Source organism: Trachypithecus francoisi, unplaced genomic scaffold, assembly GCF_009764315.1.
Source record: "Trachypithecus francoisi isolate TF-2019V2 unplaced genomic scaffold, Tfra_2.0 Lachesis_group14, whole genome shotgun sequence".
Lineage (NCBI taxonomy): Eukaryota > Metazoa > Chordata > Mammalia > Primates > Cercopithecidae > Trachypithecus > Trachypithecus francoisi.
In genome coordinates, this window is record NW_022681459.1 from 34,144,760 (window position 1) to 34,158,991 (window position 14,232).

General features: G+C 44.3%; 1 protein-coding gene across 1 annotated transcript in view; it reads right to left on the reverse strand.

Moving 5' to 3' along the window:
* Positions 1-234: 234 nt before the first annotated feature.
* Positions 235-14,232, reverse strand: part of SYN3 (synapsin III) — a 494,630-nt gene continuing 480,632 nt past the window's right edge. Inside the window, exons 12-13 of the mRNA XM_033234030.1 lie at positions 4,404-4,695; positions 235-505 (exon numbers count right to left, since the gene is read on the reverse strand). Of these exons, the coding sequence (XP_033089921.1) occupies positions 373-505; positions 4,404-4,695 (425 nt within the window). The 3' untranslated portion in view covers positions 235-372. The remainder of the gene's footprint in view (positions 506-4,403; positions 4,696-14,232) is intronic.

The following is a 14,232-nucleotide window of genomic DNA, read 5'->3' on the forward strand; positions in this document are numbered from 1 at the left end:
CTAGAGGGGGCCTTTACCCAAAGGTGAGCAAAACACTAATAAGAATGTGAAAACTAGCCACTCGCAGACATCTCACTTGGTTATCTGGCAGGGAAGCAGGGTTTGTGGGTAGGCAGAGGGATGTGACGCCCATCTCTCAGGCCTGTTTTGAGGAACCTGGAGGCTCTCAAAGGCCCACCCCTCAGTCAGACAATGCTGGAATGTCAAGGAAAATGGGAACAAATATAATCAGTTCCTGGGTCAAAGGCATTTAGAAAGTATGTTCTCAGGCCCTCCATTCTGTTCTCATCAGGAACCAAGGCTGAGAAGGAAGATGAGGCAGGAGGGGGACGAGTGTAGCAGAGCACTCTTCCCCTCCCAGCCTGGATGGTGTTAGTCAGAGAACAGGCTGGCAAAAGACTTCCTCAGGTTGCGGATGGTTTCGGCCTTGGCCTCGTCTTCACTTGGGGTCCCACGCTGGGAGGTGTCGGATGTGCTGAGGCTGTTAGTCAGGGACTGAGATTTGCTGAAACAGAAAGGCAAGGGGGTTGAGGAAGACAAGGCATAGACTATCAAAGAAATGGGTCTTGGGGGCTTGCCTGTGAGCCAGATGGGCTACCCCAATCATCCTAAGGTTATTAAGGTCAGAAACCAGGCATTCCAATGCTTACATGATGTTAGGCACATTACACACATCATTTGCAAGGTGGTTATGTTCCTCATTTCTTAGGTTCAGGAATAGGGGCTCACAGAGTCAATTAACTTGCTCAGGTCCTCACAGCAAGTAATGGGGGAGCACCCAGAGGTCACATTCTTTCCATTATGCCAGGCTGTTGAGGCAGCAGACATTGCTGGAGTAGTAGCTTGGCTGCTCTCCTGCCTGTGGGTACAAACCCACTTTGTAAACTGCAATGTGCTGTATCAACATCAGGTTATAGTTATTTCCAGCACTAGTTTAGGTATCAGGAGGCCTGTATTCTAGAACCTTCTCTGCTCTTTGATGTCTGTGGCCTCGGGCAAGGAACTTACCTTCTCAGGGCTTCCTTTATCTCATCTGTAGAGCCAAGGGTTCGTCCTGCTGACCCTCAGGCCTCTTCCAGCTCTGACATTCTGGACTTCAATTCCCATCTCTTCTCCAATGTCTTTATGGCCAATTCTGCCCCCCCACCCCCTTTTGGAATTCTTTTAGTGCCAACTTTTTGAATGGCAGGTGCCATTCTGAGTGCTTCCCAAATGCCAGCCTGTAGCAACTGCTTGCTGAGCACTTCCCTGTGCTAGGGGACAGGGGTGTAAGATGAATATGATTCAGGCCCTGCTTCGGGAGGCTCACAGTCATAGGAGGGGAGGCAACAGACATAGGAAGAGATTATGTAAATGTGTCAAAAGTTTAAGAGCTCTGCATGTGATGCCGTCATCACATTAAAAACTGGGGACTTTAAAGCAGGGACTGTCTTTTACTCCTTGCTTCTTACCCCTCAGAGAGTCTTATCTAGAGCAAGGCACAGAGTAGGTATTTGGTGAATACCCGCTGACTGACTTGAATTGAGCCAAATTCTTCAAAGCAGTAAGTCAGGAAATTTATGTGTTTTTAGCTAGAACACTGTAAGGTCAGTGACCAAACCTGGTTTAAGGCCCAGAGCCCTTGTCTGTCCTGTGATTAGCTGGACTGATATTCTTATGTGGTGACAGGCTGTACACAGATAAGCCTCTATGGTGCCAGCAACATTCTAAGCACCAGCTGTACAGAAGCTCGTTGCAATCCTTATAATAACCCTGTGGGGTTATTGTCCCCATTCTGCATGTGAGGAAATTGAAGCACAGCGAGGTTAGGCAACTTATGTGAGGTCGTATCATTCTTTTTTTTTTTTTTTTTTTTTTGAGACGGAGTCTCGCTCTGTTGCCCGGGCTGGAGTGCAGTGGCCGGATCTCAGCTCACTGCAAGCTCCGCCTCCTGGGTTTACGCCATTCTCCTGCCTCAGCCTCCCGAGTAGCTGGGACTACAGGTGCCCGCCACCTCGCCCGGCTAGTTTTTTGTATTTTTTAGTAGAGACGGGGTTTCACCGTGTTAGCCAGGATGGTCTCGATCTCCTGACCTCGTGATCTGCCCGTCTCGGCCTCCCAAAGTGCTGAGATTACAGGCTTGAGCCACCGCGCCTGGCCGGTCGTGTAGTTTTTAAGTAGTAGAACTAGGATTTGAACCCAGACAGTCTGACTAGAATCTGTGCTGTCAGCTGCTATTCCATATTGCCAGGAGGGCCATTTGCTAGTGTCTGTCAAACTAAAAATACATTTATCCTTTGATCCAACAATACCGTGTCAGGTTATTTTCTCTAGAGTGAGTCTTGCAACTATGAAAGTGTATGTTAAGATTTATTAATTGCAGCATTATTTGTAAGATCAAACCAAGTTTCTATTTGTGGTGGATTAATTAGATAAATTATAGTACAAATGTACAGTGGAATACTATGAGGCCATAAAAAATAAAATTCCAAGGAACTGGGTGCTCCAGGATTTATTATTAAACATGAAAATCAGTGAGCAGAATGGTGTGGAGAGTGAATACTCCTGTGTGTGTAAGAAAATGAGGGCGAGGAGCTGAACATTTTTATTATTTATGCAAATATTTTTTATTTGCATAAGGAAGCACTGAAAGGACACATAGGAACTAACAAAAGTCATTTCTGGGGAACAGGGCAGCAAAGCATTGGATGAGACTTGGGCCGCAATGAGGCTTTTCAATATACATCTTTGATATCTCTTATTTATTTACTTATTTTTTGAGACAGAGTCTCACTCTGTTACCCAGGCTGGAGTGCAGTGGCACAATCTCAGCTCACTGCAACCTTTGCCTCCCAGGTTCAAGCGATTCTCCTAGCTCAGCCTCCCAAGTAGCTGGGACGACAGGTGTGCACCACCACACCTAGCTAATTTTTGTATTTTCAGTAGAGATGGGGGTTCACCATGTTGGCCAGGCTGGTCTCGAACCCCGGACCTCAGGTGATCCACCCACCTTGGCCTCCCAAAGTGTTGGGATTACAGGTGTGAGCCACCGCACCTGGCCTGATATCTTTTAGATCGTTGAACCATGTGAATATATTACCTATACAAAAAAATAGTTGTTAACATGATCTGGACTGGATGTCCTGAGTTTAATCCCAGCTCTTTTAGTTATTAACTAGAACCTTTGGCAAGTTATTTAATCTTTCTTTGCTACTCATCTGTACAATGGGGATAAGAAATAGTTATTAACTCCTAAGCTTGTGAGAACTTAAAAAAACCCAAGTAAGTAAAGTGCTTGGCACATAGTAAGTGGACAATAGCTGTTAGCTGTGAACTGTGATGATCAACATTTGGCCTTGAAGAAAGGTAGAGCTTTCCAAAGAACAGTTACTTGGGACCTCTCTTTAGGACCTCAAACCAAGAGATGGGCCTGAGGGGAAACAGGATGTATATGTGTATTGTGATGGATGGCTTACAAAAATGACTGCAATGATTCCTCTTGTCCCTGGAGCCTGCCCTTTTGAGATGTGACTTCATGGCTCCTCCCACCAAGAGCTTATTTCCTACCTCTTGAATGTGGGTTTGGCCCTGTGACTTGCTTTGGCTAAAAGCATGTGATAGAATAACACTTCATAACTCCCAAGGCTAGGCCTCAAGAGGCCTTGCAACTTGTACTCTCTCCCTTTTTAAAAGCAGTTCTACCATGTGAGAGAGCTTGGCTTAGCCTTGGGGAGGATGAGACCCCATGGAGAGAGAGAGGCCCCAGCTGACAGCCAGCACCAGCAACCAGATGTGTGTGTGAGGCCTTCCTGGACCATTCAGCCTCAGTGAAGCTGCCACATGACTGCAGTTGTATGAGTGATCCCAGGAAAGTAGGGTTGCCAGATTGAGCAAATACAAATATGAAGATAAATGTGCATTTCAGATGAAAAGCTAAGACTTTTTTTTAGTGTAAGTATATTCCATGCAATGTTTGGGGCATACTTACACTCACAATCATCTGTTTTTTATCTGAAATGTAAATCTAACTGGGTATCCTGTGTTTTATCCTGTAACGCTGTAGGAGACACCAGCAGAAGAACCTCCCAACTGAGCTAAACTCGGAACAAACAGCTGAACCAAAAAATTACGAACAAAGAAAATGATTGTTTTCTTCAGCCACTAAGTTTTGGGGTGGTTTGTTATGCAGCAAAAAATAACTGATATGTGTATACATGGAGGGTCACGGTGGTGTCTAATCTATATTCTAACCTTGTTGGGCCTCCCCAGCAAATTCCATCCTCTAGTCTTGTTTTTACCTATTTGAAGTCTAGAAAAGGCCTCGTTGGGTCTTCCTTTGTCTCCAAGTCCCTAACCCTGAATCAGCCAAGCTCTGTCTACACCCCAGCTCGATCTATACCTTTTCCAATTCCCAAAGCACTTACTTGAGATGCGGATGGGGTGGTGCTGGCTTCTTGGACTCTTCACTCTGCTGGGAGGTGCTACGGCCCTGCACAGGGGGCCGGGGCTGTGAGGTGAGGGTGGCACCTGGCTTGGAGGCCTGGTTTGGGGAGCTGCCACTGGATGCCCGGGATAGCTGTGGAGAGCCTGGTGACCTTTGCTGCTGTGGAGATCCGGACTGGGGGCTCAGGGGCTGCTGGCCTTGTGGGGAGAGCCTCTGCTGGGAGGGGCTTCCAGATCTCTGGGGCTGAGGAGACTGAGCTTGGCGAGGGCCTCCTAAAGGGCCAGAAAAAAAAAGGTTCAGTTCAATTTTTTTCTTAGAATAGATATGGCTGTACACAAGTAATGTTGCTTCAAGGATGTTCATTACAGTGTTTCTTATAACGGTGAAAAATTGAAAGCCGTATAAACTCCTAACCGTAAGGAAGTAATTAGGAACATTAAGATACATCTGTATAATGGAATATGCTGTGGTCATCACATAGGATGTGGCTGACTAATATTAAATGACATAGGATACTGTTAATAACATATGCTAAATATACTGCTGAACAAAATAGCTTAGAATACAGTACATATGGTTTTATTTTGGCACATATGTAAAAACATATATAAAAAGGACTGGAAGATTGTACACTAAAACCAGTGTGTCTCAGACTTTAATGTGCATATGAATCACTGGGGATCTGGTCAAAATAAAGATTCTGATAGAGTGGGTCTTGGGCTGTGTTATGGACTGAATTGTGTTCACCCTGTCCCAATTCATATGTCGAAGCCTTAACCGTAACCCTCAATGCAATTCTATTTGGAGATAGGATCTTTAAAGAGGTAATTCAAGTTAAGTGAGGTGATAGGGTGGGGCCCTAATCCGATAGGCCTGGTGTCCTTATAAGAGGAGAAAGAAATATCAGGAGTGTCATGTACGTAGGCACAGAGGAACAGACACACGAGCATACACAAAGAAGGCTGCCATCTGCAGGCCAAAGAGAGAAACTGTACCAGAAACCAACCCTGCCAGCACCTTGATCTTGTACCTGCAGCCTCCAGAACTGTGAAAAAATGTCTGTTGTTTCAGGCCCCCCAGTCTATGGCATTTTGTTATTAAGGTGGTCTGAGAAAACTAATACAGGCGGGGTCTGTGATTCTGCATTTCTAACGGGTTCCCAGCTTATCCTACTTTGAGTAATGAGACACTAAATAATCATTAAAGTGGTGAGATTATGAAGGATTTTAATTTCCTTTTTCTTTTTCTTCTCACGGGTATTTTCCACACTGAAGATGTATTTCTTTGGAAACAATGACAAGAATTAACTCTTACTTTTTGGGTTGCTCTCTCAACTTTTCCAAGAACTTTTAAAAGCAACATATCACTTGATCTAGAGAGGTCAGTAGGGAAGATACCACTCTTCTCACCACACAGAGGTGGAGACTGAGTCTTATTAAGGTTTCCCAATTGGAAGAGGAGCCACAGAAAGCTCAAAGAGAATCTTGGTTTCTCTCTGTCACCGCACAGGGCACACAAGCAAGCCAAGGAATATCTAAGCTTGGGGATGTTGTAGCCACTCAGAAATGACTTTGAGTAGAATTCCAAGGCCCCCAACAATCAAGGTGCACTCTCCTCACCCTCAAATTCTGGGTGTCAGGGCTGCTGATGGTGAATTGCATTTTGCCAAAGCCGACTGTCTGCCCGCTGATCTCTTCTCTCTGCGACATGCTGCTGCCGGGGGAGAGTGGGGTTGGGCTGGGGTGATTCTTGCCACGTTTTTTTGAGAGCACTATAGGCACGTTAGGAGACTGAAAACTAAAAGGAGCTGTAACCCATCTCTGTGACTCTGTAACAATGGGGCTTCTGCTGAGCACCTATTATGTCACCAGCTTTAGGACTGGGCAGCCTCACAACAGCTATGTGGGTTAGGCATTATTTTTCATCCCCTAGCCCCAGCCATGGGAGTGCTGTCCCTGGAACTCTAGAGACAGCCACGTGTATAATTATACATTTTCTAGTAGGCACATTTTAAAAAGTAAAAAGAAATAGGTGAACATAATTTTAATAGTGTGTGTGTATGTATATATAGGTATGTATGTATATACATCATTTTTTATAGAAGAGGTGGGGTCTCTGTCACCCAGGCTGGAGTGCAGTGGCATGGTCACACTGCAGCAGTGAACCCCTGGGCCACCCTCCTGCCTCAGTCTCTAGAGTAGCTGGGACTACAGGCCCAACACCACTTTTTCATTATTATTATTATTATTATTATTATTTTTGAGACAGAGTCTTGCTCTGTCACCCAGGCTGGAGTGCAGTGACCAGATCTGAGCTCACTGCAAGCTCTGCCTCCCGGGTTTATGCCATTCTCCTGCCTCAGCTTCCCGAGTAGCTGGGACTACAGGTGCCCACCACCACGCCTGGCTAGTTTTTTGTATTTTTTAGTAGAGGTGGGGTTTTACCGTGTTAGCCGGGATGGTCTCGATCTCCTGACCTCGCGATCCGCCCATCTCGGCCTCCCAAAGTGCTGGGATTACATGCTTGAGCCACCGTGCCCGGCCTTCATTATTATTATTATTGTAGAAATGGGGTGTCGCTATGTTGCCCAGGCTGGTCTTGAACTTCTGGCCTCAATGAATTCTCCCACCTCGGCCTCCCAAAGTGCTGGGATTACAGGTGTGAGCCACTGTGCTTTGCCCCATTTTTACAGAGAAACTGAGACCCAGATATATTGTGACTTGCTTGAGATGTCACTACGAATAAGGGGACAAGTCAAGATTCAAACCTCGATCTCTTTGACCCCAAAGCCCTGTCTTGTTTCTTTTTCCTTTATGAAAACTGCACCACGCAGGCTCCTCTGAGTCCTCACAACATCTTCTTTGCTAATTAAGAAAAGGCGGCTTCCTTCAGCGGAAGCAGCTCTGAGCCAGATGCCAAGGGGGCAAGGACTAGAGTTCAGCCTCCCCTAGCAGATGCCACGTCAGCTGAGCACATTCTCAGAGGACATGCCACCTGTGTAACCTCCATGACCTGTGGAGTCTGGTGGCCCTGACTCCACACTGGCACCAGGAGCCTCAGATCCTGACTTGAGCCTTCCCATTAACCCGCTGTGTGACCGTGGGTAAGTCACTCCCCTTCTCTGGGCTTCTGGGCCCTCATTTGTAAAATAAGGCCATTGGACTGTACATCAAACATCCCTCCTGATCTGAACATTTCTGTGAGGTTGCGGAACACTAAATTGGATTACATTGTGGTAGCAGTTTAGCATCTGATTGTATGACATGGCTGATTCATTACCTCTTTCATGATTGTATATCCCAGTAGATGGGAGGTCACATTTATTTCAAACACCTCTAGGGCCAACCAGGTACGTAACTAAATAAAGCAGGCAAATATATGAAAAGTAATGTGGCTTTCAACAATTTTCCCACTTGAGATAAAAACATTCCAGAGAACTATTTCTCTAAAGAGGTGCAAGCATACAGAACATAGCAATTACCCCTCACTGTCACTATAGAAGTAAGGAGTAGGGCTGGAGGCAAACACAGGAGCCCCTAGGAACCCTTGCTCTGATCAAGGGAGCCGCTGTTAGTAACGCCAGTAACGCTGTTAGTAACTGCTGTTAGCAACGCCCGTGTTGCTGTATAGAAACACAGGCCCATTATTTCTAGAGCTTATGTGCTATCAAGAGATGCTGGAAATCTAGATGTTTAAGTAACACCTCCTGATTTTTTTTTTTTTTTTTTTTGAGACAGAGTCTCACACTATTACCCGGACTGGAGTGCAGTGGCGCGATCTCAGCTCACTGCAACCTCTGCCTCCCAGGTTCAAGAGATTCTCCTGCCTCAGCCTCCCGAGTAGCTGGGATTACAGGCACCTGCCATCATGGCCAGCTAATTTTTTGTATTTTTAGCAGAGACAGGGTTTCACCATGTTGGCCAGGCTAGTCTCGAACTCCTGACCTTGTGATTCACTCCCCCCCCAGCCTCCCAAAGTGCTGGGATTACAGGCGTGAGTCACTGTGCCCAGCTCACCTCCTGATTTTTAAATGTTGGTTACTTTTGGGTTTTCTTTTCTTTTTTTTTTTTTTTGAGACGGAGTCTTGCTCTGTCCCCCGGGCTGGAGTGCAGTGGCCGGATCTCAGCTCACTGCAAGCTCCGCCTCCCGGGTTTACGCCATTCTCCTGCCTCAGCCTCCCGAGTAGCTGGGACTACAGGCGCCAGCCACCTCGCCCGGCTAGCTTTTTGTATTTTTTAGTAGAGACGGGGTTTCACCATGTTAGCCAGGATGGTCTCAAACTCCTGACCTCGTGATCCGCCCGTCTCGGCCTCCCAAAGTGCTGGGATTACAGGCTTGAGCCACCGCGCCCGGCCTACTTTTGGGTTTTCTAAACCCACCGCAGTTCAAAGAAAACATTTGTCTTCCACTTTTATCTTCAGTTTTCCCTGACTCGCCCCCCTTCCCAGGTTGATATCTTAGAAAATCTGTATACCTGTTCATTAATTCAGTAACTCTTTGTTGAGTCCCTATCGTACACCTGGGATTTATCAAGAGACACCGTAGTTACTGGATTCAGAGACCAGAGTGGTAACCATTACCACTGCCCTCGTTCTTTCAGCTTCTTGGCAAAGCAAACAATTTAATATTTTTTATACGAGCACATACATACACAAAATATTGACATATATAGAAAGTATTTGCCTAAGCACAGAAATGAAGCTTATTAAAAGAAAATTTCACTTTTACTGAGTTGAAATGAACAGCAAGTTCAAAATAATAATGTGATTTGTTAATTGGGGAACTCAATGAAAGCGTTGTTTTTAATTAGCCTTGTTATTTTTAATCTGAGTGTTAATTCACTGGGCATTTTCTTTAATTACCTTAATTGGTTTTAAATTGATTGTTTTTCAACTCACTAAAAGTGTGTTTAGCCTCATTTCCCTTAAAATAATATCTCTTTATCAAGCATGTTTTACTCTGGGCCAGAGAGGAAATCAGAATACAGTAGCTCTCTGTTTTAAAATGGCTCTGTTCAAATGTGCTTTTAAAAAGTAGGTCCCAGGGCAGAGGGGAAAGGAGGGTGTGGGGCAGAGGCACAGCCAGGAGCCTGGTAGAGAGAGGAATATGTAGTTTTGGAATACTTATTACTACAGAATTATTGCTGGGGAAGGGGGCACTGCGTTAGTTATAAGGATTGTTAATAATAACCAAGAAAAGCAATATGGATAAGACACAGATTATTAATAGCAAGCATTATGTCATAGTTATTAACAGTAAATTATTAGTAGTAAGAACTAACACCTTCTAAGCACTATCTCTGTGTCTGATACCTTGCTAATTGCTTCACCTGCATTTACGTGGAAGCTGTTATTTCCTCCTTTACACTGAGGAAACTGAGGCCCTGAGAAGTAATGTGACTTGCCTAACGCTGCAAGGACAGTGAGACATGGAACTGGATTCAAACACACTAGATCTGCCTGAAGGAGAATACTAATGTGTATTTATGCAGGCACACCTTGTTTTATTGTGGTCCATTTTATTTCAATTTGCAGATACTGTGTTTTCTCTAAATTGGAGGGTTGTGGCGACCTTGCATTGAGCAAGTCTGTCAATGCCATCCTTCCAACAGCATGTACTCATCTGGTGACTCTGCATCACATTTGGCAATTGTCACAAATTTCAAACTTTTACATTATTTTTATATCTGTTATGGTGATCTGTAATCAGTGATCTTTGATACTACGATTGTATTCGTAATTGTTTTGGGGTGCCATGAACCACACCCATATAAGACAGTGAACTGGTTGGGTGTGGTGGCTTGCGCCTGTAATCCCAGCTGTTTGGGAGGCCAAGGCAGGTGGATCATGAGGTCAGGAGATCGAGACCATCCTGGCCAACATGGTGAAACCCCGTCTCTACTAAAAATACAAAAAAATTAGCTGAGTGTGGTGGTGCATAGCTGTAGTCCCAGCTACCTGGGAGGCTAAGGTAGGAGAATCTCTTGAGCCCAGGAGGCAGAGGTTGCACTGAGCCGAGATTGCACAATTGTACTCCAGCCTGGGCAAAAGAGCAAGACTCCATCTCAAAAAAAAAAAAAAGACAGTGAACTTACTTGATAAATGTGTGTGTTCTGGCTGCCCCATTTACCAGCCATTTCCTGTCTCTCTTCCTGTCCTTGGGCTTCCCTTTCCCCTAGACACAACAATATTGAATTTTGACCAATGAATAACCCAAAAATGGCCTCTAAATATTCAAGTGAAAGGGAAAGTCACTCATCTCTTACTTTGAAATAAAAAACTAGAAATGATTAAGCTTAGTGAAGAGGGCATGTTGAAAGCCAAGACAAAATGAAAACTAGGCCTCTTGCACCAAAAAGTTAGCTAAGTTGTGAATGTGAAGGAAACGTTCTTGAAGGAAATTAAAAGTGCCACTCCAGTGAACACACAAATGATAAGAAATCAAAACAGCCTCATTGCTGGTATGGAAAAATTTGAGTGGTCTGGAAAGAAGATCAAACCAGACACAACATTGCCTTCAGCCAAAGCCTAATTCAGAGCAAGGCCCTAACAACTTTCAGTCCTATGAAGGCTGAGAGAGGTGAGAAAGCTAAAGAAGAAAAGTTGGAAGCTAGCAGAGGTTGGTTGGCGAGGTCTAAGGAAAGAAGCTGTCTCCATAACAAAAGCTGCAAGGTGAAGCTGCAAGTGCCGATGAAGAAGCTGCAGCAAGTTATCAAGAAGATCTAGTTTAGATCACTGATGAAGGTGGCTGTGCTAAATAGATTTTCAGTGCAGATGGAACAGCCTTCTATTGGAAGAAGATACTATTTAGGGCTTTCATAGCTGAAGAGGAGAAGTCAATGTCTGGCTTTAAAGCTTCAAAGGATAGGCTGACTCTCTTGTTGGGGCTAGTGCAGCCAGTGACTTAAAGTGGAAGCCAGTGCTCATTAACCGTTCTGGAAATCCTAGGGCCCTTAAGAAGGATGCTAAATCTACTCTGCCTGTGCTTTGTAGATGGAAAAACAAAGCCTGGATAACAGCATAGTATTTACAATATGGTTTACTGAATATTTTAAGCCTACTGTTGAGACCTACTGTGCAGAAAAAAGATCCTTTTCAAAATATTACTGCTCATTGACAATGCATCTGTCCACACAACAGTTCTGATGGAGATGTACAAGATAATTTTGTTTTCATGTATTTTAATACAACATCCATTCTGCAATTCATGGATAAAGGAGTAATTTAGAATTTGAGGTCTTGGCCGGGTGCAGTGGCTCAAGCCTGTAATCCCAGCACTTTGGGAGGCCGAGACGGGCGGATCACGAGGTCAGGAGATCGAGACCATCCTGGCTAACATGGTGAAACCCCGTCTCTACTAAAAAATACAAAAAAACTAGCCGGGCGAGGTGGCGGGCGCCTGTAGTCCCAGCTACTCGGGAGGCTGAGGCAGGAGAATGGCATAAACCCGGGAGACGGAGCTTGCAGTGAGCTGAGATCCAGCCACTGTACTCCAGCCTGGGCAACAGAGCAAGACTCTGTCTCAAAAAAAAAAAAAAAAAAAAAAGAATTTGAGGTCTTATACTTAAAAAATACATTTCAGCTGGACGCAGTGGCTCATGCCTGTATGCCTGTAATCCCAGCACTTTGGGAGTCCAAGGTGGGTGGATCACGAGGTCAGGAGTTCAAGACCAGCCTGGTCAACATGGTGAAACTCCATCTCTACCAAAAATACAAAAATTAGCTGGGCATGGTGGCACGTGCCTGTAATCCCAGCTACTTGAGAGGCTGAGGCAGGAGAACTGCTTGAACCAGGACCTGGGAGGTGGAGCTTGCAGTGAGCTGAGATTGCACCACTGAACTCCAGCTTGGGCTACAGAGTGAGACTCTGTCTCAAAAAAACAAAACAAAACAAAACAAAATTTCATAAAGCTATAATGGCCATAGACAGTGATTCCTCTGATGGATCTTGGCAAAGGAAATTGAAAACCTTCTGGAAAGGATTTACCTTTCTAGATGCCATTAATAATATTTGGGATTCATAGGAGGAGATCAAAATAACAACATCAACAGGAGTTTGGAAGTTGATTCCCGTCCTTATGGATAATTTTGAGGAGTTCAAGACTTCAGTGAAGGAAGTAAGTGAAGATGTGGTGGAAATAGTGAGAGAACTAAAATGAGAAGTGAAGCTTGAAGACGTGACAGAATCACTGCAGCCTCATGATAAAACTTGAATGGATGAGGAGCTGCTTCTTATGGATAAGCAAATAAAGTGATTTCTTGAGATGTAATCTATTCCTGGTAAAGATGCTATGACGATTGTTGAAAAGACAACAAAGGATTTAGAATATGACATAAACTTAGTTGATAAAGCAGCAGCAGGTTTTGAGAGGACTGACTCCAAGTTTGAAAGAAGTTCTATTATGGGTAAAATGCTATCAAATAGCATCACATACTGAAGAGGAATCTTGTGTGAAAGGGTGAGTCAATTCATGCAGCTAACTTCACTGCAGCCTTATTTTACAAAATTGCCTCAGTCACCCCTTGCTTCAACAACCTGTACCCTGATCAGTAAGCAGCCATCAGTATTGAGGCAAGACTCTCCATCAGAAAAACGTTACTATTCACCTAGGGCTCAGACGATTGTTAGTAATATTTTATAATTAAGGTATGTACTTTGTTTTTTTTCGGAGATAATGCTATTGTACACTTAAGAGACTACAGTATAGTGTAAACATAGCTTTTATATGCACTAAAAAATTTGTGTGACTCACTTTATTGTGATATTTACTTTATACTGGGGTGGTCTTGAACTGAACCTGCAATATCTCTGAGGTATGTCTGTACACAGTTGTGTACAATTATACAAGTTCTCTTTTCTTAAAAATATCTTCTGCTTTTCCAGAAAGAGAAACACAGATGAGAAAAATGAATGGGGCGTTTTATCTAAGACCTGTGGAAGAGGAAGCCATTCGGTGGCCAAGGTTGACTTTTTTTCAGGAAGTAATGAATCTGTTGCTTTTAATAATAGTGACTTGGAAGGCCACAACATGACAGTAATGCTTTCTTTCTGAGATATATATATATACACATATATATATATATATATATTTTCGAGATGGAGTCTCCCTCTATTGCCCAGGCTGGAGTGCAGTGGTGCAATCTCAGCTCACTCCAACCTCCACTTCCTGGGTTCAAGTGATTCTCCTGCCTCAGCCTCCCGAGTAGCTGGGATTACAGGTGGACACCGCCACACCCGGCTATATATTTTTTTTTTTTTTGTATTTTTAGTAGAGATAGGGTTTCACCATATTGGCCAGGCTCGTCTCGAACTCCTAACCTCGTGATTCGCCCACCTCGGCCTCCCAAAGTGCTGTGATTATAGGCATGAGCCACCGCGCCCAGCCTCTGATATTTTTTTTAAGAAGATCCTTAAAAGACTGCAGCGAAACTGCCTGCTTTGGTTTCTTGGTGCACAGGTGCTCTGAAGCTCCTGCTGGTGCTCGAGCAAGTGTGTTCAGGAGGTTTTGACTGTAAGAGAGGATACGGGGCGGATTTCTCTCAAGACCTGCAATGCAAGAATACCAGAGCAGCTGACATTCTTTGAGAAAGTTAGCTATTGCCATGATTGCTTTTCATCTTTTCATCAATAGTTTGTCCGTTCTCTAATAAGTGGTGGAAGGCAGTAATGCTGCAATATATTCGAGGAGGAATTTCAATGGCCAAGGTTTTATAGATCATGTTCCATTTTTCTTTCTTTCTTACTCTAGCTGGGTGACTCACAAATCTATCATCAGGCACCACACATTGCTATGAATAAACACTTTCTAG